Source organism: Aethalodelphis obliquidens, unplaced genomic scaffold (genome assembly GCF_003676395.1).
Source record: "Aethalodelphis obliquidens isolate GAN/ISIS:26980383/991018 unplaced genomic scaffold, ASM367639v1 scaffold33, whole genome shotgun sequence".
Taxonomy (NCBI): Eukaryota; Metazoa; Chordata; class Mammalia; order Artiodactyla; family Delphinidae; genus Aethalodelphis; species Aethalodelphis obliquidens.
Genome location: NW_020837977.1, coordinates 8445368 through 8470078, shown reverse-complemented (window position 1 = coordinate 8470078; position 24711 = coordinate 8445368). Strand labels below are relative to the sequence as shown.

The following is a 24711-nucleotide window of genomic DNA, read 5'->3' as shown; positions in this document are numbered from 1 at the left end:
ACAACAACCATGCTTGGGTTCAGTTACTCAGGTTTGTCCTGAGAGCCGGGACTAGGTTCCCGGTTCCCAGAATTGTGTGGGAGGGGAGAGGATGTCCAGACAGAATGGGTGCTCTGCCAGCCAGGGGGGGGGGGGGGGGGGAAGGACAGCTCTCCACCGACGTTTTCAACTTGGAGAGAAAATACTCCACTCCCATAGAAGTTTTTAAAAACTTGCTTCACTATTGCACTTACACATTTATTTACAGATGCTGTTCTCAAACATTGAAGATATCCTTGCAGTACATAAAGAATTCTTAAAAGTCGTGGAGGAATGTTTACATCCAGAACCTAATGCTCAGCAAGAAGTGGGAACCTGCTTTCTTCACTTCGTAGGATCAATTTCTGTTTATTTTAAAAGCTTTTCCCCCTAAAATTTCAAGTTTCACTTCTGGCACAGTAGTATGTGGGAATTCAGCATTAGAAGCAAAATCTGACACCAAAAGTTTGGGGTCTTTTAAGGCCAATGAAATCTTCCACTTAGAGCCAGAAAAGGGGAGAGGGCCTCACATCATCCATTTTATTCAGCGAAGAATAAACAGGCTTTTCTTTTTCCGAACGAGTTAGTTTTTTGCATCCTCTGTAGCTTTGAATTCTAATGAATATTCAGGCTGTTTCATAATGAATGGATTTTTATGTTTCCCTCAAACATAGAGCATTTCTCTTTTGAGGCAGAAAATCCTTACTTTTACAATGCTGTGATGAGCCTTTTATTAGTCAAAACATTCCCTTGTTAATCGACTTGTGACTAACCTGGAGGTGAACAGACCTGGTCCCTCTACGTACACACATGCCTGCATCTGAATTTTTCTCAGAGGCTTGTACTGAACAGTGCCGAAGGAGAACAAGCCAGTACTTGGTTATTTCAAATTATATGTCGTGCTTGTATGATCATTTTCATCCCTTTGCACATGATAGCTGAAATTATTTATGCAATCGATTTGCAAGGTACAAAGCCACCGGTACAGTGAAAATCGTTTTCAGAACTAAAGGGTATTCATACTGACAAAGGAAAAATAATGCTGCTATTTCTACCACTCTGCTGATGCTAATTTTCAGAATACCAATTTGAATCCATTTACTTATCAAAATGCTATGCAATTAGTGTTTTATTTAAAAATGTATAGGAGTATTTTGTCATATAAATCAATTTTCATTTATTTTTGATTTCCAGTCTTTTATAAAGTAATGATATGGAGTTTCTAGATCTATATTTCTGTATGTGGTGAGCAGACTCTGTAAATGTTATTTTTAGAATCAGAAAATAGTCCATAAAAATAATTATATTAAAGGGAGAGACTCCTTGGGTATAGGAAGATCAAGGTTTTGTTGGGCAAAACTATAAACCACGTGTGTTGTATCCACTTAATCCAGACTGTTCCCTTTCATGAAAGAATGCACATCTCCCGCCAGCTGGAGTAGTTGCTATCTCAGTGCCGGGCTGCACATGGGAATCTTGCACCCTGACATCCATTTCCTCAGTAACACACTATGAATCTGTCAGCCATGAATTTAGTTAAACTGATTCTGAAGTTTGTTTTCTTCTGGTTTATCCCATCTCTTGAAATAAGTAATTCAATACATTTTCTACTGGCTGTATAAAATAGCACTCAGTGTTTCTAAATACACGTCTTTGAAATTTTAGAGGACGCACTTCTGTTCCACTATTCAGTCACTACATTTTCTGTGTCTGCCTCTTTCACTGGGATATATTTACTGGGATATTTGATAGATATTGATCATAGATACTTGGAGAAAATCTTACAGAAGGAAGGGAGCTTTAGGGATCAAGATGGTGTGAAATTTCTCCTTTTATGAAAGAATCCCTTCTGTAGGATCTGTGAAGGTTGTTGATCTTGTTTTTACTTGATCACTTTTAGTTACAGCTCTAATTGTTAGAAAATCTCTATATTAATCCTGAATCTGCCTGTCACTGCCCATCATGCCCCTTGCAATTTCCGCCCAGTGGTCCTAGTATTGTGTTTTGGAGCTACAAAGAGTTGTAAATCCTTTACAATAAATAGGACAGCTATTTGAAGTAGCTACCATTCCTTTTATATACGAACAAATATCTCTCTCTGAGATGACCTCTCAGATGGAATATCTTCAGGGTCTGTCATTATCTCAGTCGCTTGTTGCTGACTCTTCTCCACTTTGTCAGTGTCCTTCTTAAACACAACTGTCCAGCTTGGTGCATGTGACCTGCAGGGTACTATGTCCTATTGCTCTATGATCTGGCACTTGCCCTCCACCAAAAATACTTTCTTCCCTCTCCCTGCTAGGGAATCATGGATTTATGTCTCTGTATCTTGCCCACATATGACATCTTTTTAAAAGCTGTGTCTGAATCCTCCCAGCAAAGCTAAGTACTCTCTTCTCTGTAATCTGCTACCACGTCGTTCATTTAATTTTTATTGCATACCACATATTGGATTGTAATTAATAGAAGTCTATCTCCTTTCCTAGACCATTCTTTATAGATCAGGGAAAATAAATTAAACATACTTATATATACACATAGTATAGCTCTTGAAACATAGTAAACACTTAATAAAGTTTGTTCATAAAATCACACTTAATATTTCAAAATGGCTAATAAAATGACTAACTTATTCTTACTTGAATTCACAGAAAGACAAGTTTCGTATCTACGACGAATATTGTAGTAATCACGAGAAGGCACAGAAATTGCTTTTTGAACTTAACAAAATAAGAACAATCCGGACATTTCTTTTGGTAAGTATATATTTACATATCACTGTATGCTGTTATTTGTTGATAGCCCCACTGAGAGCCAAGGAATAGCATCCGTGTGGTGTAAAAAGTGCTTGTATGACATCTGTTTTTAACATATCCCTGCTAGGAAGCTAGAGAGTCATTTGAGAAATGTAAGAAGTGAGACTGTAAATCAACTATATTTCTCTCTCTATATGCTCTTAAAATCACACACACACACACACACACACACAAATGAAATGAACGAAATGAAAAGAAGTGAGAGTTGGGAGAAGCTTGTTTCTGGGGAAACACTGTCATGCACTCTCCTGGTTGATTATGAGTTGTGAAACCGCAGGTTCTTAGTGAGCGAAGACATTTATGCCAGAGTTCACAGTTGCTTTTATATCCCTCAGCTCCCTAGAGCTTCATTTACTTCTGCTAAGAGAGCTCTAAGTAGGGCAGTGACAGGAAGGAAATGCATCATGGGGATGGTAGAAAAGAATTTTCAAGATTGACTTTTCTCCTACATACATTCCATATTCAGTGTTCGTAAAAAGCGCAAGAATCTGTATTTAATTTCTTCAGGATCGTACAAATAAACGCATAGCGTGGCAGTTTCTTGGACATTGTAATTGCCAGTGAGAACCACACTGTAAATAGAATTCAGTGATATTTAACGAATTGTGGAGTGGAACAGACATCTCCACGATCCAGTTTTAGAGCCTGGATCAGCTCATTTAAAATGAAAAATAAAATGCCCATTTACAGCTCTTTTCCACTCGCACCATTAGCTCCAGGCAATCATTGATCTGCTTTCGATCTCTATAGGTTTCCTTTTTTGGAGATTTCATGTAAATGGATTTGTACAATATAATCTTTTGATGCCTGCCTTCTTTTACTGAGTAAAATGATTGTGAGGTTCATCCTTGTTGTAGCATGTATCCACATTCTATTCATTTTTATTGCTGAATAATATTCCATTGTATTTTGTGTATCCATTTGCCGGTTTATGAACATTGGGTCAACAATTGACTATGATAATGATGGACCTTGAAGATCCTACATATGAGATGTCATTTCAGAGAGAGAGATTTCTTAGTGAAGTCAGGAAATGTCAAGTTTGGGCAATTCTGAAGAATGCTGTTATGAATATTCATGTACAAGTCTGTGTGTGGACATACATTTTCATTCTCTTGGGTAAATACTAAGAGTAGAATTGCTGGATCAGAGTAAGTTCATGTTTAGTTTTTTTTTTTTTTTGTAATTGCTCTAGGGACTACAATATGCATCTTAACTTAGGAAGTTTATTTCCCTCAGGTTGGTTATTGTTTTTTGTTGGTTTGTTTTCAGGAACTTGCCTGGATTTAATTTGAGAATCTGTGTCTTTTGTATACGCAGCTGCTGCTATGTCTGCTCCGTTTTTGTTTTATAACTTAGCCTTTCTTTTTAGGGGTCACTCCTCTGACTGGTTAACTTAGTGGTCAGCTGGGGATTTGAAAGAGGTGATCGAACATCATAACCCATATGATTTGTGGGTCTGTGTGTGAGTGTCGCGGGCGACACATTCACAGGCCAGGCAGTTTTCAAGTCAGATCTGGGTTTTTTTTCTCCTGGGGCCATCTCAGGTCCTCTCTGCACGTGCATAGTCTGACGTTTGCCCCGGACTGCAATCTCAGGCTAGCAGAAATGTGAGTGCTCCCCATTTTTCTTGGGCAGTGTGCTAATTTTATTGACAACACTCCTGGGTGTGGGATTTTTGCCCTCTGCAGTCCCCTCTAGTAGCAGGTTTGCAGGGCCGGTGCTACTGTGACAGGGCTACCATGCAGGATGAGCTGAGGATGGCCCTGGGGCTGGGGGCATGTAGGGGCAGGATGGGAGGAGCCCAGGCAAGAATGCCACCAACTCCCCTGTTCTTACCTGAAGTTCAGCAGTTTTTCATGAATGAACATTTCTCAGTTTGTTGTTTGACTTCAGTTGATTACCAGAGCCCTTAAATTGTTGTTTTTTTAAAATTTTGCTCAGTATAACAGTTGTTTTGGAGAAGAGAATTTACTCATCTCTTCTCTCTGCCATGGCCAGAGGAAGTTCCTGTGCCCCTGGACCAACGGGGCTCTCTTTGAACTATCAGAACTTTGCTGTCTTACTGAGGGCACTCTGTTCTCAGCGGAGCTGGCTCTCCACTAAATAAATGTCACAATTCCAGAGTGCTGGTTTTTACAAGATCCTACAGCATAGTCTGGTAGGAAGACCCTGGCTTTTATAGTTCTTGCCTTGGCACTAAGTGGCCACTAATTACCTGGATGACTTGAGGAAATTCATTACATGTCTGATGTCATTTTCCGTACTCATAAAATGGGGATAATAACAATGACCCTTTGAAAAACATTAAGGATTTACGTATTTGGGGTGATGATATTATATTTTTGGTTACTTGCATATACTGTCACCTGAGTAAGTTTTTAGGATCAGTGGAATCTCTAGCAGCTTATTTAGGGAACATTCTGTCTGTCTACATAAGGAGAAAGCTGGCTCTCATAAGCCAGTCTAATAAGGACCTACTGTCTAGCACAGGGAACTCTACTCAATACTCTGTAATGACCTATACGGGAAAAGAATCTACAAAAGAGTGGATACATGTATATGTATAACTGATTCACTTTGCTGTACGGCAGAAACTAACACAACATTGTAAATTAACTATACTCCAGTAAAAGTGAAAGAAATAAAGTGGCTGTTATGAAGAGAGTTTGTAATCTATACAGTACTAATAGACAAGGAAATAAAAGTGGGTTAGACAGTCATGTGTTCCGCAGGGTGCTTCAGCCCAGGGCTAGGTAGAGGGGGTGGCCGCATTTATAAGGGGTGCTCACTCATACGGGGACGCTGAAACATCACTGGAAATAGAACGGGATGTAGATCGTTGTGTTACATAGGGTTCCTCTGGGGACAGTACCATACACAGGTGGAAAGAGTATTTTGATGACCTGATTGCAGTAGGGGTTGAAACCCCCAAGAGCATGTTTGAATGAGACACTTCTTTGCTGCTGTGTCTTCTGAGGTTTCTGGTGAAGTGAAAGTCATGGTGCTGGTTTTGCTGAGTTGGTTGAACAAATTGGAGCTGAACTCAGTTGCTCAGGGCGGTGGGGGGCTGGTCTGCTTGCATCACTCTTCCTTTTGCTTCCTTTCCCACTCAGCACTCGGTCTCTCCTCTCAAGGAATGTAGGACAGTATTTTAAAAAATAGTGGTATAAAGGTTATAAATTATCAGTATGATGTTTGAAGAGCTCTTTTCTTCCTTAGTCAAATATTTATTATCGGCTTCCTCTGTGCCAGTCACCCTGATAGGCACTGCAGAAACAGGTTTTGACATAAGTCTCCAGTCTGTTATTTTAGGGAATTCCCTGGCGGTCCAGTAGTCAGGGCTTGGAGCTTTCACTGCCGAGGGCCCGGGTTCGATCCTGGTCAGAGAACTAAGATCCCACAAACCGCGTGGCGTGGCCAAAGGAAAAAAAATCTGTTTTTTAAAGTTTTTTAATTAAAAAATTGTTTTTAACATCTTTATTTGAATTTTTTTTTGCATTGCTGCTTAAACCACAGAATAAAGACCTGGTGTTTCAGAGGATCAAGCCTGTATTTATCAGAGTCGATTCCCTTGACTATTACTTTCAGTAAATGGAAGCTGCTTCTATTTCATCTCACTGTGATTGCTGGTTTTGAGTTTTCTCCTTCCATCTTGGCTCTGTAGAGATCATATCTGACATCCTTCCCTGAGACTGCCTGGCCAGTGTCATTGGTGAGGTATTATAGCTTGAAGTGACTTAGAGATCACTGGATTAAAACAGGCCAGTTGTACAGAGAGGAAAATTAGAATTTTGAAATCCGTCCAAGTTGCATCACTGGCCAGTGGCAGAGCATGGATAGAACCCAGTTGTCCTCAGTCCTGATCTTCTGCAACACCACATGACCTCCCCCTATAAGCGGGATGTATGTACATATGTGCACATCTATTTATTAATCCGTCAGTACATTCTTTCATCAGTACATCCATCCATCCATTCATCCATCTATCCATTAATTCATTCCTCCATCTCTGTCTCTTTTTCCTCAGACTTCATACTCAGGTGAATATATGTGAATTCATTTTCAAGAGAAAGATTCAAAACACATTTTGGTTGCTAACTAATCTGAAAGGTAAAAGTATTTCCTTTTTCTCCTGTAAACTTTCTTTGTGACTGAATGTGCTTTTCTCAGAGAGAGAAGCTATATAGAGACATGCTTTCACAGGTTTTCAGCAGAAAAGTTTATGATAGAAGAAAGTTTCACCACCTCAGGCTTAAAAATGTACATAATTGTCTTTATTTCCACCCCAGAACTGCATGCTACTTGGAGGACGGAAGAACACAGATGTCCCCCTGGAAGGATACTTAGTAACACCAATACAAAGAATATGCAAGTACCCTCTCCTTTTGAAGGTACTTTATGTGTTTACTTCATTGTTGCATTTCCCTTGTACCTGCGTATTTTTGCTGATAATCTTTAAAAAATTTTTCTTTTAAATAGTGTGACATTCCAAAGAAAAGGCAACTATAGTTATTGGGAAAAATAGCTATTTTGTCAGTAATTTATATAGAGATTGGGAAGCAAATGTCCTCGGAAAACACTTTTAGTGCTCTTTGTAAAAAATATGCTTGTTTGAGTTTCCTTCAGCGTAAATGCATTCGTTTCAAGATAGATCCCATTAAGTACATTATGACCAGTTTATATAGCGCTTTGTCTATAGGGTTCCTTATCTTCAGTAAATTTGCTGTTGGTATATTTTTTTTTCATTTCCCCAAACATTGGTGACTTCTTGATACTAATGACGTTAAGGCCAAGTTACATAATTTCAGAGCCTGGTTTTTAAATCATTATTACAGGGAATAGTGTGGGTCACATGGGATAATAAATGATAGAAAGTGGAAAGACAGTGCTAAGACAACACTGCCTCTGGAAAACAGGAAATGCCTTACGGTCGTAGGTCCATCGCCTCATTACAATGACCAAAAGTTTTATTATGAGAAACATATTATAATATACTAATTACTGCTTATACTGCAAGGGTCTATGAATAGATTAGAACAGCAGTTCTGGAAAGGATGTTTTTTGGAAATGTAGCATCTGACAGTTTGGGGTGGTGGTTGAACACTTCTGAGTTCAAATCCTATGCATTCTGCTTACTAGCTGCATGACTGAGCTCGTCATCTAACCTCTTAAAGTCATGGGCTTTATTTATGAAACAGAAAAGATGATGGTGACATGATGAAATTATAACATATATCTAAAAAAATGTATATATGTATGCATATGTATATCTCTGTGTATACATGTGTATGCATATACATAAAGGAGTACCTCATAATTAATTGAGGTGTTTTATACGCATCATTTAGCATAGTATGTACTCCATAAATGTTAGCCATTATTACTCATGTATATTTGATTCTTTTAATATATTAATACATTAACTACTTCTTAGCTTCTAAATTTAAAAAAAACCTCAGAAATGTTATGGACATACTAACTGGTGTTCTTACTGATTTACTTTTTGAGAACTAAATGTTATGAATTTGAACTAAAATGCATTTTTTCACTACAGGTTTTGTCAGTTGCATAAATTAGGTCTCAGTGAAAATTTACTTTGGAAAGGATTTCTTCTTATTAAAAAAACAAGTTAAAGTTGCTTGGTTCGCTAATGTAGAGAGAAGCTGGCACAGGGATGTCCAGGTCTGCAGAGCTTTGGCATGGGAAGATTGGTGCACATGTGACTCCCATCTTTCTGGGAGTCCCTTCAGACCTCTGACTTGGTGACTCAGATTGCATGCGTTCTCATCACTCCAGTTATTCCTAGCCCTGATTTTGGAATCCTGAGGGTTTGTTTGTTTTAAGAGTCAGAAGGATAGTGATATTAAGAGAAATATATCAAGTTAAGTGGTTGTTCTAAATCAACTCCTTTCTGGTGAAGGATGACCTCAGGTGACCTCACAGATAGGAACATGGACATATCCTTGCTTAGGAAGAAAGAGGTCGGTTCAGAGCATCTTCAAGAAGTGGAGGAATGACATCTTTTCCCTTTTTTTGGAAGATTATCTTCACAAAGAAACAGGAGAAAACTACTTGTGTAGTAGATATATTGGTGTTGATGGTTTTCTTTGTTGTACCATTGGCTGAAAAATTGAGCTGGTATTCTGGGATGATGTGCAATGGTTTTATTTATTCACAGAAGAACATTAGGGGATTAGGCCGTGTGTTAAAGAAAAGATACGTTGGTCTTATTTGTGGAACTTGGAATTATTGGGTTGGCCAATCAGCACAAGGTTCATAGCAAGTAATGGACAGATTATTACTAGTCATTTCTCCTGCTGTCTCACATTATCTAAATTCATGTCTCAACTCCAGAGATACCCACCGGGCACATAGACTGCAGGCTGCCTTCGCCACTTCACGTAATTTACAAATAATTCTACACTTGAGAGTCTCTGCAGAAGCCTACGTATCTCCTTTATGGATTTGTGATCCAGCGTAACTATTTAAGCCTGCTCTTGGGAGTGATGTAATGTGCATTCTATTGGTGTTAGTTTTATAGAGTGTGAATATTTTGAATGCAGGGTCAAAGTTTATGGCAGAAATTTCAACAATAACAGACATCAAGAGAGTATAACAACTGCATATTTTCCCACTGTATGTTAAGAATTGAGAAAATTCTTTTAAAGACTTGCCTCAGGATTTCTGTAATTGTTTTAATTACATGATGATAGCAACTGTAGTAAAGAAACAAATGACTAATTAAAAAGTAACGTGGTCACAACTGTCTAGACAGTGGGTGAAGATGTTTAATTTTGTGCTTCTAAACAAGACCTTTTATAAGATTAAAGGTTATTCTAGTTCTGATATCCTAAATGGAAAAAAAATAAAAAGAAAATAAAAGCAAAAAGAAAGCTGTTGAAGGGTGTATGGAAGTTCATTCATTGCAGAGAATGAACCTGAGTTGTTGGCAAACACAGCATAAATTCCTCCTTTAATGATGGAATATTGTGGAATTTATAAATCGTTTATTTTACTAGCGTATAAGACTATTTTAAAAATTTGCTTTATTTATGACATTTTTATAGTTTCTCAAAAAATATTAGAAAATAAGGAACTTAAATTGTTTTTGAAATTATAGGACATATTCATTTAAATATTAACCATTCTTTTAAAGGCTCTAGGAAAATGAAATCAACACATAAAGATGTCCTCCTTTTGGAGAAAAGCTCAAACTTATAAAAAATTACATGCGGTAGGTGAGATATTTGACAATTCCAAAGGAGATGCCTAATTTAGTTTTTTGAAAAAACATCATTTTGAGGGAAACATTAAAGTGAATGCAAAGTGTGCAGGGGGTAACGCTTATTCATTGATTCAGCCTTTTGTTTTTGATCTTAATTTGGTGGAGTTTGTGATGTCACTTCTGAAATTGGCTCTCACGGACTTTGCAGTTTTCATTTCCTGGTCAGTCTGAACCTGCTGTCCCAGAAAGCTGAAGATCAAAGGGCGGTTTGTTTTTTGTGTATAAACAGGAGTTACTGAAGCGGACTCCAAGGAAACACAGTGACTATGCAGCAGTGATGGAAGCCCTCCAAGCCATGAAAGCCGTCTGTTCCAACATCAACGAGGCCAAGAGACAGATGGAGAAGCTGGAAGTTTTAGAGGAGTGGCAGTCTCACATTGAAGGCTGGGAGGTACAGTCACTGTACTCAACAATTGAGCTTAAAATAGTTTTGTTATGTCTTCTGCTGTGCGTAGAGTTACTGGCATTGGATGGAACCATAAATGGTCGTTTTCCTAGGTAATGCTAGAGAGCTCTAACTATTTCCGAAAAGTGCTGTCATTATTCTTTTTAAATATCTTGAAAGGGGCAGTTAATTGACTTAACTTCAACCTGAAAGCTTTACGATAGAGCCAATCAAAACTGTGTGTGTTATAAGCGTAAATAGTTCAGTATTTGTGCATCATGACAAATCTTTCTCCTGTCTTAACTGGTCAGTAATACATAATCGTAGCCTGAGTCCTGGAGAGAGTAAAGAAGGGGAGTAAGGCTCCAAACCTGTGCTGTGATATCATTATTTTCAGACTCTAAGTTAGGTATTTGATGATGAATTTCATTTTAAGTCCACTTCATCTCTCTACATTTGAACTTCTTCATTTCTAACATGAAGGAACTGGCCGTGACATGATTTTTAAGGTCCATTCAAGATGAAAAATTTTATGGTTTCATGATTCGCTAAAGAAAGATTTTTTTAAATGACAAACAAGCAAATGAAGAGTGATATTCAGAATCTGTAATATGTTTTCAGCTATGGTAATTTTGTATCCCAGTTATTTCATGGAGTTGGAGCCCTATCTTACTTTAGCACTACGTAAAGAATAAACTAAAATTCTTTCTTTAAATTGACTTAATTTAGATGATCAAGAGCTTTCAACTAGGATAATTTCTTATGGTTATAAAGTAAGCAATTAAGATAATATTTTTAAAGTGTAAAGAAGATTTAAAATGTCCAACCAAATATTGTATCACACAAATCAGGGGATTGCTTTTATCTTTAGGGCTGTATAATTGACTGATACATTTCTTATCTTCAGTGTTGGTTTCCATTTAGATATAACCTTACATCCATTCAGATTTGCAAAGAAACCTCAAACATTGACCCCAGGGAATGCTCCTATTTATCCATTCTTTGCCATTAATCTTTTAAAATGCTAACTGACTTAGTTTCTTCCTCATCTATATTCTTTCATTTCAAGTGTTCAGGGTGACCCCTTATTTCAGCATGAATGCTACTTATTTCAATCAATTGAAATGGTTGTGTGTTTTACAGTTGATTCATGATGATAATTCCTTTCCTGGGGGCAGTTGTCCTGCTGGGCTGAGAAAAATAGATGAAAGTTTGCTTTTGCCATTCTGTTGTCACTCAAACATCAGAAGAAGAACCAAACTTGTTTTAAATTGCAGGATTTGTCAGTGACTTCTGCCAGGCCTTTGACCAAAATAAAACTCTTTTAGGTTCTCTAGGGAAATGGAATCTGTCATAATTTTGTTTCCTCCTCATGTATCAGTGTATCTTAAAAATTGAGTCTCCTTTAGAAATGGGAGAATCCTTAAAAAGTGTTGCTATTTCTTCCACTGTTCATGGCCAGTTACTCAAAGGAAGAGTGCTCTGTGGTCCATACTATGTCATTTGTAGCCTATAGCGGTGGGTGCTTCAACCTCACCAGCCTTGGTAGGTTTACAGCACTTGGAGTGGGAGAGAAAAATGGAGCCTGGGGACAAAGGAGACCGGTGAGAGGAAATCTGATGTGACCACAGTTCCAGTGGGCACAGGGGAGATAAAATGAAGGTCAGGTTCCAAAAAGAGAGGCAACACAGATTCTACTTGAGTAGGATTTGAAAATGAGTGCATAAGACACAGCCATACAGTGACTTGGGAGTTTTGGTACTTTGAGGGGATGCAGCTTGGAGCAGAGTCCAGCCAGTTGATTGGAAACTTGTGATAAGAACCTGATTTCACATCTCAGTCCACCACCTTGGAGAGACGGGGGAAAGCTGTTATAGTACTCAGGCCTGGTCCCTTCTGGGAAGTTTAGGAGGATCTGCTATCTGGTAAGACTCCGGAAGCACACGAATCAAAGGGAGGGATGCGGCCATGTAGGATGAATTCAGGCCCTGGAAGGGAGTGGCAATGGTTAGGGCTTTCTGTGAATCGCTGACAGGGATTAGTGCTCAGCTTACAGGCAGCTTTATGTATGTTCAGAGTGACTCTCGTGAGGTTAAGACAAGGCCAAGACAAATGTCTGATGGCATGACAGTCACAGAACAGAGAGTTCCTTCAAGAGTTTTGGAGGTGAGCAGCCTTGAGCGAATGTTGGGTAACAGCTCTCGAACTCCTTCCAGGAGCACCTGCGGACCTTTTAGGACTATCTTAGCGTTGACACTCTTGCTCCAGTAACTAAAATTCTCTTGAATGGGGATCTGAGTCTGATACACCATGACTTTGCATTATTTCCACTTTCGGTGGATGATTATTTCAAGTATGTCACTTAATTATCTAGGGTCTTATTTCCCCATTCATCAAATGAAGGGGAGTAAAATCTCTCCGGTAACTTGCCTCTCTGGTATTTTGTGCTGCTAAATTATCATTACATTCCTTTTATATTGAATTTAAGTAAACAAGCAATTGAAATTTATTGTTCTTAAATCATATGATATAATGAAAAAAGCCTGGCTTTTGTGCAGGTTTGGTGTCCAGTCTGGACCCCTTAGTATGGGGATGAAGCACCAGATCTCTTCGACGTACAGTTTGGGTTATTACAGGGGTCAATGAAATAAATGAAAGTGCTTTGAACACTGTAAAAGGCTCTGCAGATAACAGGTAGTATTTTAAAGCTGTGGTTCAGCCGTTAGATTTTACCCTTGAGAAATCCCCTCTATCTGTCTAATTTATGCACCTAACTACTGAAAAGGTTATGTTACTTAAGGTTATATGGTCCCAAGCAACAGAAACTAAAAGGAAAGTTAATTTAAAAGATATTGAGTGGCTCATGGAATCAACAGAAAAGCTACCCTCTCAGACTCGAAAGGGTATCTAGGCAGTTGAAGCTCTTTGGTGGTGTTATCAGTGCCCTAGCTAAGACGAATAGGCGCTAGTCATTTTCTCCATCCTTATATTACTGCATTCAGGATCAAAATCCGAGATTCCACCAATCTTGCATGGGTAAATTTGCTCAGGGGAGGGCAGGGGCCCTTGATTGTCCATCAAGCAATTTCCTTTTGGGGAAAGGCTGATCCTCCATTGTAGGCAATCCTGGTGAGTCTCTTTGAAAAGTTTGCTGAAGTATTGGGTTGGCCAAAGGGTTCATTCGGGTTTCCCCATAAGGTGTTACGGAAAAAGCCGCACTAACTTTTTGGCCAACCCAGTACTATAATCCCCACTACACAGCTTTTTAAAATGAGGGCTGTATAACTTAACCAAGTTCTTACAACTAACAGAGAGCAGAGTTTAATTTGAAAATAGGCAGACTGATTCTAAAGTTTCTATTCCTCATCACCGTGTAATATTCTATCCACTCAGGTACAAGCTTAGCACATTCTTTACATGAAGCTGGTTTTGCTGCTTGCCCTTTAAAAAGTGAGTTGATAGTAGAAATTAGGCTTTCGGTCAGCATTTACATAGTGACTATACCGCAGAAGATCTGTAGTTTACATGGTCATATTTGAAGTTCTGCTTTTGATTAGTATTATGTATTATATCTCAGTCATATATCTTATCCAACATTTAAAACATTCCACCACATATTCTACTGAAGGTGATTGTAGGGCGGTGATCCGTGTTCTTGGAAAGAAGTTTGTTAGCTGTTTAATCAGAGTGACTGATTCATTTCTTAGAACAGGACCATGCTAATTCTTAGTCTGCTTTTGGGTTGATCGATAGTATTGTCATGATAACTAATTCTTTGGCGTCATGCTGAACGTTGATAAGGGAGTATCCGTAAACATTATGTCATTTAGTTCTTCAGCATTATGTCCTTGATAGGCCTGTTTGGAACTGATCTCTCAAATCTGGAAAAAAATTGCAATAAAAGAGTGGGAATTACTAATAGATGAAGGTGTTGGAAGACATAAGATCAGGATAATTTTTGTGTTTTAGGAAGTAAAAAGAGACAGAATTGAAATTTGACACCTCTTGATTACCTTTTTACGTGGAGAAATACAGTGCTACAAGACCATTTTAAAATCACCTCTTGTTGGTTTTGGAATCTCTTTGCTGCTTACATTTGATTCAGTTTGTGTCTGACAGTGTATTGACCTCAAAGTAATGTTCTCTTGTTATTTTATGAGTGTGAGTCTTCCATAGGTTGTGATGAGACCTGATTCTTTCTGTCCTCTCTACAAGGGGATATGGTAGATACAAATTTGTCTACTACCTTGAGGTTGAATTGATTTATACATGGCCCTTGTTATTTAAGGATAAGTGGTTTAGGAAGACAACCATTGAGAGTGAATCCACTTAGAAAGGAGACCAAAATTTTATAAAAAGTGGGAGAGGAGGAAAGTTTGATTGGGACTTTATCTTGGTAAAATGAAAACGTGTATTATTAGTTTGTTTTAGCTAATCTAATATGTAACAGAATTTAGGTTTTTATTTCAGTTAATAATTTGAATCTCAAAAAGAGTGAATCAAATGCTTAGTCTTTTTTGGGGTGGGTGGGGACATATATTTTATGACAAGACTCTGATGAAACAATATGATATTCTTCATTTCATGTTTGACTTTCCTAGTATTTTAAAAAGATTTTTTTGAAAGAATATTCAAATGCTTCATTAATTTTCTCAAGAGACTCCTCTGGTATTGAAACTGTTCTCTTATGAAACACCTATCTCCTTGTCATTCTGGTCATTTTTCTTTTCCTGCATCATGAATGGGTCTAGCTCTGAGAGACCTTCATCTGCCAATGCCTTGTATATGAGTGGGGAAGTTCCAAGGCCTGTCATCTTCTACCTTTTCCAAGATTATGGTTTCTCTCTGCAGTCAGTCTGTGTTTTCCGGATACTGACATTCAGCATTTAGTTGCCCAGATGAGTTAGATAGACCCTGGTGTGAAGCAGGGAGAGCTGATACTGGGGTCAGATAATTAATGAGCAGTTTCATTTGACAGTGATTTTTGCCACCTCATAGCTGTAAGACATCCGTCATGAACCCTTATGCAACTTACATTAAGAGAACTTGTTGACATAAAAAAGATGTACCCTTTCCAACAGTCTAGATACGGTTTAGCAATATTAGTTTTATTGGGTTTATTGAGAGGAGGGGATTTGTTCTGTTATTACAGTCCATTCTAAATCATGATTGCAATGTTTGAAGAAACCTTGGAAATTAGAAAAAAGCCATAAAATAAACATACGTGCTTCTGATTGTCTTTTTTGGCTATTATCATCTTCTGAAGGCTTGCTGTGGCATCTAATGTGTCCCCTTATGAAATTCATCGTGCTTCCACCTTACATTCTGTGATGATGCTTTGAAATTCATTTTTCATGTATGCTGACCGTATAATTGGCAGCCCATCATATACCTCAAATTATAGATTCAAAAATCATTCAACTTCTTAAATTAGACTCTGAATTGTTATTCTTTTCTTGCTGGATCTCGTAACACGAGACACACACAAAAAGAAGTGGACCTTGGTGAGGCGTGTTGCCCACATGGACGCCTCTGGGTCCCAGTGTGTGTGTCTGAAGTCACTGCCATCCATTCGATTGCTCTCTTAACCATATTGGGAAGTGATATTTAAGTGGTGTCCTTCATAAGTTTGACAAGGAAAATTACTGGAAAATGATTGAAACCTGAAACCACAGCATGGAATGAACTGTATGAATAAATGTTTAATAATAACCATACATAATCATAAACACACACAGCCATCATCCCTGATATTCATCACTGTTAATTCATGCCAACTCTCATTTTATTAATGTTAAATTATAGCTGTGATCACACAGCATTTAATTCTGTGTTTACATATCTGTTTCTCCACTAGTATATGTGTTTCTTGGGAGCAGGGGTCGTGTCTCATGTTATGGGTCCGCAGCATCTAGGACAGTGTCTGGTAATTGAATGCAGATATAATTACCTCATAGTTATGTATTACTTGTCATTGTCTTTTCACTATGTTTTTGGCGCCTTTGGTTCATGGCAATGATTCTGATGTGGTTCTGTTCAGAGTCCAATATTTGTTTCATTATCCCGCTGCTTTGAAGTTCTCTAATCCTCTCTAGCATCCTGTTCTTGTTTATGGTTCACAAATGTACCATGCAAGGTTTTTCAGTTTTTTGTGTTAAAGTTGAACACCCTGCAAGTGTTTGAAATTCAGTCTTTGTAAAGTCTTTGTAAATTTCTGTAGTACAGGTCCTGTTTCCTCTGTCTAATGGTGGGTTTCCCTTACTACATTTCACCCTTCGCACTGCTGGGCAGTGGTGACGGAGGAGGAATAAATAGGTTTGCACAGCTTGGGGTAGAAAGAGAGAAGCTTTTGGAATGAGAGGATCCTGGTGGGTACATCTCCCATCACTGGTCACAGTTATTTATTTATGATTACTTCTTACCTTGACCTACCAGTTAACCTTCCTTTCCTGGTCTAATAAAAGCAGTCAGGATTAGAACCATGCAGGTAGTTTCCTAGTTGGAGTTTTGCTGTATTTAATTCTACATATGTAATTCATCACAAGCAAACAGTCTCTGATTTTTACATGGTAAATGTAGCTTTCTAAAGGGAAATACAAATTAAAAATGATAAATCATATTGATGATAAAAGTATATTATTTTGGCTCTTTCAAAAATCTATTACGTACATTTTATATATAAATTTTTATTGAGGTATAGTTGACATACAATTTTATGTTACTTTCTGGTGTAGGACATAGTGATTTGACATTTGTATGCATTGTGAAATGATCACTACAATAAGTTTAGTTACAATCTGTCACCATACAAAGTTAATACAATATTATAGACTGTATTCCCATGTAGTACAGTACATCCCCATAACTTATTTATTTTATAACTGCACGTTTGTACTTCTTGATCCGCTTCCCCCATTTCATCCCCCTCCGTGACCACCCTCCCCTCTGGCACCCACCATCTGTTCTCTGTATTTGTGAGTCTGGGTTTTGTTTTATTTTGTATGTTTGTTTGTTTTATTCTTTAGATTCCACATATAAGTGAAATCTTCGGCATTTGTCTTTCTCCCTCTGACTTACTTCGCTTAGTATAATACCCCCCAACATCCATTCATGTTGTCGCAAATGGCAAGATTTCATTCTTTTTTATGGCTGAGTAGTATTCTATTCTATATACATATACCATCTCTTCTTTATCCTTTCATCCATTAATGGAAATTTAGGTTGTTTCCATATCTTGGCTACTGGATATAAGGCTGCAATGAACATAGGGGTTCCTAAATCTTTTCTGAATTAGTGGTTTTGTTTTCTTGGGTTAGGTACCTAGTAGTGGAATTGCTGGATCATACAGTGGACCTATTTGTAATTTTCTGAAGGACCTCCATACTGTTTGTTTTTTATAGTGGCTACACCAATTTACATTTCCACCAACAGTGTACAAGGGTTCCTTTTTCTCTACATCCTTGCCAACACTTGTTATTTCTTGTCTTTTTGTTAATACTCCTAGTCCTGATAGGTGTAAGGTGATATCTAAATAGAGAGCCCAGAAATAAGCCCACAGATAGATGGTCAGTTAATTTATGACAAAGGAGGCAGGAATATATAATGGGGGAAAGGACAATCTTTTCAACAAATGATGTTGGGAAAACTGGACCATTATCTTATGTGACATATAAAAATTTACTCAAGATGTATTAAAAACTTGAATGTAAGACCTGAAAACATAAAGCTCCTGGAAGAAAACTTAGGCAGTAAGCTCCTTGACATCATTCTTAGTGATATTCTTTTTTGGATCTGACTCCAAAGCAAGGGAAACAAAAGCAATAAAAACAAATGGGAGTTATCAAACTAAAAAGCTTCTCCACAGTGAAGGAAACCATCTACAAAATGCAAAGGCAACCTACTGAATGGGAGAAGATATTTGCAAGTCATATACCCCATAAAGGGTTAATATCCACAATATATAAAGAACTCATACAATTCAATAACAACAAAAAATCTGATTAAAAATGGGCAGAGGATCTGAATAGACGTTTTTCCAAAGAAGAAATATAGATGGCCAACAGACACATAACCAGATGCTCACTAATCATCAGGGAAATGCAAATCAAAACCGCAATGAGATACCACCTTATTTTAGTTATTTTTTAAGGAATTGCTAAAAGACAGCAGGACTCTAAATCATATGGGTAAAAATATTATTTAAAAATATCTTCATTAAATATGTACAGATACACATTACATTATATGTAATGGCTTTAGGGTAGTTCAAAATTAATGATTTACACAAAGCCCTCTTATTTTTTAAAAACAGTTCTTTCACACCTTCCCTCTCAAATGTTGGTTTGATGATATATCACTACACTGTTAAAATAGCTTATTTTCTTGGGCACTTTTTTCTTCATGATCACAATTTTTTCACAATACCATAGTCTGCTGCCTCTGACATCTACAAAGTGACCCATGAAACAGTCTACAAAGCTAATTTAATAAAATAAACACGCTTTTTAAAATTTTAGAACTAGGAGTGGCCGACTTGCTGGAGATTTATATTAGGAGAGAATGTTTAACACATTGCCTGGCACCTTGTAGAAATATTAAAAACCTGACTTTAGTATTCCTCTAGATCACAGTGTTTATTATATATGGTTACTCAATGACTAAATTTGTATTGGCCCAAGAATAGATATCTAGATTTAAAAATTAGCATCCATTTTCAAAATGAAGATAAAATACTAACCAGGTAAAATAACATTATACAGATTTTAATGAATATTCGGTGATGATGAAATGTACCATGGGTGTAACTGTGATCTGTAACATATGATAAACATCTTTTCTGTCCTGGGCTCTGGGAAGCAGCTGGGACAACCTGGCAGGGCCCTGTGCTCACCTTCATCTCCATGTTAGCAGGGTTGCTATACTGTGCACTTGAGCACCTGAGCTCAGGCTTCCAAAGCAGTGTTGCTTCAAGTGTTGACAGAGTACGACAATGTATCAGAATCTACTGGAATGGTCTGGGACCTACCCCAGATGTACTCAGTTTCCATCTGTGAGGATAGTGCCAGGGAACCTAAAAGTTTTTAACAGTCCCATCAGGTGTGTCTTCCAGACTCTGAAATTTGAGCACCATTGTCTTAGAGGCTTTGCTGTCTTCCAGTAATCTGCCCAGCTTGTTTTATTGCTTTCACATTTTTGGTTTTCTAGCTAATTTGTCTGACATGCTCATTTTGATAGACTCTAGTGCTCTTGACTGTTTCCTAGCAGTCTGATGTTTGTAATCATTCAATTTCAGTCATTCAATTTCAATTTTGTAGCTTCGCTTCTTTATCCCTAACCCCAGAAACTCTCTTGCCATTTCTAGATAATGAAAACAAATTGCACGTAATTTTCAAAATATCATAAACCTCATGCATTTCACAGACAAAGCTGTGAGTTTTTGTTTTTTTCCACTACAGAGAAAGGTAGATTATATCATGTAAGTGAGGGAGAAATATGACACCACATTAGTCAAAAACAGACATTTATTAAGTGTCTGCTTGCAGATAGGATGAATTTGAAGTGAGAGGCATATCGTGATTACATGAGAGACTATATCTACACTTGGCCAAATTTTCTTCAATATTTATAATAATGTATCTACCTGTGTTTCAAAACTTTTTAATGATTTTTAGTCACCATTGTCCTGGAAATAATACACAGATTAAATCATGGTAAAATCAAAGACACAGTGAACATTCTTTTAGAATGAGGTTTTTAGACAAATCTGTATGTTTTGACACAGAGTTTTTTAAGTACGTAAGCATTTCCCTAGGAATTCATGAAGATATTTCATGTGATGATAGTAGATTACTATGGTAGAAGATAGTAAAAGTGATACTGTATTAATTGTTGAAGTCTGCTGTTAAATATTAAAGACACATCACCTCAGTAATAGAAACGTCTCAGTAGGATTTAGTAAAGTGTGTGTTACGTGTGTATTGTAAGATATACTTTGTATATTTGTGGCAATATGGGCTTGATGTCCTTACCCCATAAAATTACATTAATTGATAATTAAGCAGATGCTTTGAGTTGCTTAAGAAAAGAAGTGTTTACCTCAAAGAGGTCAGTTAATCTTATTCTGAGGTTTTTTTTTTTTTTTTTGCGGTACGCGGGCCTCTCACTGTTGTGGCCTCTCCCATTGCGGAGCACAGGCTCCGGACGCGCAGGCTCAGCGGCCATGGCTCACGGGCCCAGCCGCTCCGCGGCATGTGGGATCTTCCCGGACCGGGGTACGAACCCACGTCCCCTGCATTGGCAGGCGGACTCTCAACCACTGCGCCACCAGGGAAGTCCTTATTCTGAGTTTTGATCAGGAGCTAGGAGTTGGGAACTTATGGTGATGCCTTCAATATAATGTATCTGTATATTAGTGAGAGTTTTGAGAGCTTGCTGTGATATCAATCTGGATTAAATGAATCAAAAGTCAAGCTATTCAAGTATAGGCTAGAGGAAAGAGACCTGGGAGCACTTTGACTAGAGGGGCACTTTGAATCAATTGTAGGATGGGATTGCCATAAATATGCTAATATAACCTTATGCTAAATTAATATTATGTATTGTAGGGGACTGGAGAAATAATAGTATCACTGCTATATTCTTCATTTGCCAGCTCACATCCAAATGATTGTATTCACTTCTGGAGGTGTTCATGTTAAGGGAAACTCTGACAAACTGGAGAAGGTCCAGAGGAGATCTAGCAGGATCTTCCAGGTTTCTGAAATCAAGCCATATGGTCAAAAGGCAACGGTGTTACAGAGCCTGGAAGGCAGAAGGAAGCATGTTAGCTATGTTCAGATATTGGTCGGCCTTTCACGAAGAGGATGTCCACCCACTCCTAGGAGGAAAAATAGTCAGCGAGTGAAAATCATGGTAGATTTTGGCTCTGCAGTAAGAAAAACCTTTCTGATAATTAGACTAAATAAAGAAATGGACTATCTTATGAAGGAAGGAGCTTAATTTTACTGGAAGTATCCAGATACAAGCTGGAAGGCCTTTTTTTGTCAAGGCAGGAGTCGGTGTTCTCTGAGGCAACAAGATGTGTCCACCCTCAGTAACCTGAGAAATAACATTGTCTTTAATGAATTAAACCATAAAATCAACATAGAGTGAAACACAGCAGGGATCAGAAATAAAGGAAGGAAACTTGCAGAATCAGACCACCTTCAATGTTAGTAATCATAATTGTAATAGCCTTTATTGAGTCCTTTGTATGCGTTAGGCATGTGCCGGGAGTTTTGCATGTATTGCTGTATTAATTTTCACTCTGACTGTATACATTAAGCCTGATTATCCCTTTTCTACAGTGGTTTGAAGGCATATGAACATAGCTACAGAATCAAAGGAGCCAATGAGATGTTTGACTTGTTGGCATTGAAAGTAGAGAAAAGAGAGAAAGGTCTAGGAGGGAGAGGCACACAGAGAGACAGATAGACTTTGGACAGTCTTGTCCAGGTGGTAGATAGAGTCTCCTAGCCCAGTGCTTACAGAAGCTCCCCTTAAATCCACCTCGCCAAGATTCTTTCTGTTGATGTTTGGCTTTCCAAATGGGTTAAGTTTACAAAGGGAGATTGTTTTAGCCATACTCATGGGACCATTCAGTGTGTATGTCGGTTATCATCAAGAATAATATATCCGCTTTCTATTTTACACATTGGTCCCCATGAGTTCTTCTTGGACAATATCTCCCCGGAGGCTGTATGTGAGGATGGAATAAATTGCCTCTAGTCATTATAGTTTGCTCAAATTCACATTAAATTCTCATTATATTTATTAACAAAGATAATAACCACAAACAAGTCAGAAAATGTATTGTTAGTAATTCTTTCATTTAGGAATACATCTATAAATAAATACCTACATATTTAATTTGGGAAACTTACTTGGAAGACTGGTTAATATGAAAATTAACCTAATATTGGCAGTAACCCTTTATAATGTAATGAATTATTTTCCTGCCTTGGCACTCATGGGTTGCTGTATGGAATAGTCTAAGGTGAAGTGTTTTGTACCTTTTGTAAAATTGCTACAAATAAAGCCACTTTTCATAAGGTTGTGTAGGTCCCTTGTGCAAGAATCAATATGGTTTCCTTTTTTTTTTACATTTTTTACATTTTTAATACTATTGTATCTTAATTTTTTTTCTAAGAGAGGATGGTATTCACTATAAATTAGAAATCATTGCCACTGAAACTGGGATTTATATTGATATTTGATGACATTTTTTGCTTAATTATCACATGACACGGTATATGAAATAGTGTAAATTTTTCACAGATCTCCATTTCTATTTCTATGTCTACCCTTTTGACAAAAGGAAAGAAGAGAGGGAAGTATTTAAAATTTAAAATGTGTTTGTAATGTAGATACTTAGATTAACACAGATTAACACTTCCCTTTCGGGAAGTTTCTTATTATAGTTATATGAGTTATCTTTTAAAAAAAAATTTATTTTTTAATTAAAAAAGGAATTTTATTGACCTATAGCTGCTTTACAATGCTGTGTCAGTCTCTGCTGTACAGCAACGTGACTCAGTTACGCACATGTAGACAGTCTTTTTTTATATTCTTTGCCATTGTGGTTTATCACAGGATGTTGAGTATAGGTCCCTGTGCTGTATAGTAGGACCTTGTTGTTTATCCATTCTAAATGTAATAGTTTGCATCTTCCAACCCCAAACATGAGTAATCCTTTTAATTTAAATTTTTATAATTGATCAGAACAACTATACCTATTGTTATGGTGAAAATATGAAATTAACATTAATGTTCTGAGTTTAAAATATCAAAAATTAAAATTAATGCATTAAGTTTAAAAAGAATCAGAAATTTGTTCCCGGATTTAAAGAGACCGGACATGTTTATATTTAAAACAGAAGTATTCTTGAAGAGCACACTTAACAGGTCTCTACTGAAAACTTCCTTGTTTTTGGTCCAACTCAGTGACTCAGGGCATTAGTTATGCTAGTCTAGGTTGTAGAAAAGAATAGACTACAACATTTATAATGGCTCAAAATAGGTGTTTTTGACCAGCTCACACAACAACCCAATGTGTGTGTTCTGCTCAGTGGGCAGTTTTCCTTTTTTTAAAATAAATTTATTTATTTATTTATTTTATTTATTTATTTTTGGCTGCGTTGGGTCTTTTTTTACTGCGCGTGGGCTTTCTCTAGTTGCGGTGAGTGGGGGCTACTCTTCGTTGTGGTGCACAGGCTTCTCACTGCAGTGGCTTCTCTTGTTGCAGAGTATGGGCTCTATGCGGTGGCTTCTCTTGTTGCGGAGCACAGACTCTAGGCCTGCGGGCTTCAGTAGTTGTGGCTCACAGGCTCTAGAGCGCAGGCTCAGTAGTTGTGATGCACAGGTTTAGTTGCTCCGTGGCATGTGGGATCTTCCTGGACCAGGGCTTGAACCCATGTCCCCTGCATTGGCAGGTAGATTCTTAACCACTGCGCCACCAGGGAAGTCCCAGTTTTCCTTTTTTGATACTTCAGGGACCCAGGCTCCTTCCCTCTTGTGGTTCCTTTCAACTTCCAATGGTAAGCACTTGTATTAAGCATCAGTTTTGTCACTAATCATATGACCTTGTGGGCACTCAATAAAGGTTTATTTAATGAATGAGTTTGCCATGCAACTATTAATAACTGTGGCAAGAGGTCCTATGGAATGTTGTTCTCTTTACATAGATTTTTTTCCTTTTTCTTTCTGTTTTTTTCTTCCTCTCCATCCTAGAAGTGGATACAGATGGCCCTCCATATTGCGGGTTCTGCATCTGAAGATTTAGCCAACTTCAGATTGAAAATACTCAGGAAAAATAATTCCAGAAAGTTTCAAAAACAAAACTTGCACCAGCAACTATTGGATAGCATTTACATTGTATTTGTAACTATCTACATAGCATTAACATTGTATTCGGTCTTAGAAGTAATCTTGAGATTATTTACAGTATACAGGAAGAGGGTCATAGGTTATATACAAATACGACACCATTTTACTTAAGCGACTGGAGCACCCTCAGAATTTGGTATCTTCAGGGGTCTTGGAAGTGATCCCCCGTGGATACAAAGGGATGACTGTATATAAATTGAGACCTGCTAAACATTTAGACAATTTCATGTACTTTGCTATCTGTTTATGGAGCTCTTTTTCCAGACCAGGGAAAGAAAGGA

General features: G+C 37.7%; 1 protein-coding gene across 1 annotated transcript in view; it reads left to right on the top strand.

Annotated features, from left to right (window-relative positions):
• PREX2 (phosphatidylinositol-3,4,5-trisphosphate dependent Rac exchange factor 2) overlaps positions 1–24711 on the top strand; it is a 291836-nt gene that overhangs the window by 79943 nt on the left and 187182 nt on the right. The window contains exons 3-6 of the mRNA XM_027127947.1: positions 248–370; positions 2670–2774; positions 7127–7228; positions 10352–10513. Of these exons, the coding sequence (XP_026983748.1) occupies positions 248–370; positions 2670–2774; positions 7127–7228; positions 10352–10513 (492 nt within the window). The remainder of the gene's footprint in view (positions 1–247; positions 371–2669; positions 2775–7126; positions 7229–10351; positions 10514–24711) is intronic.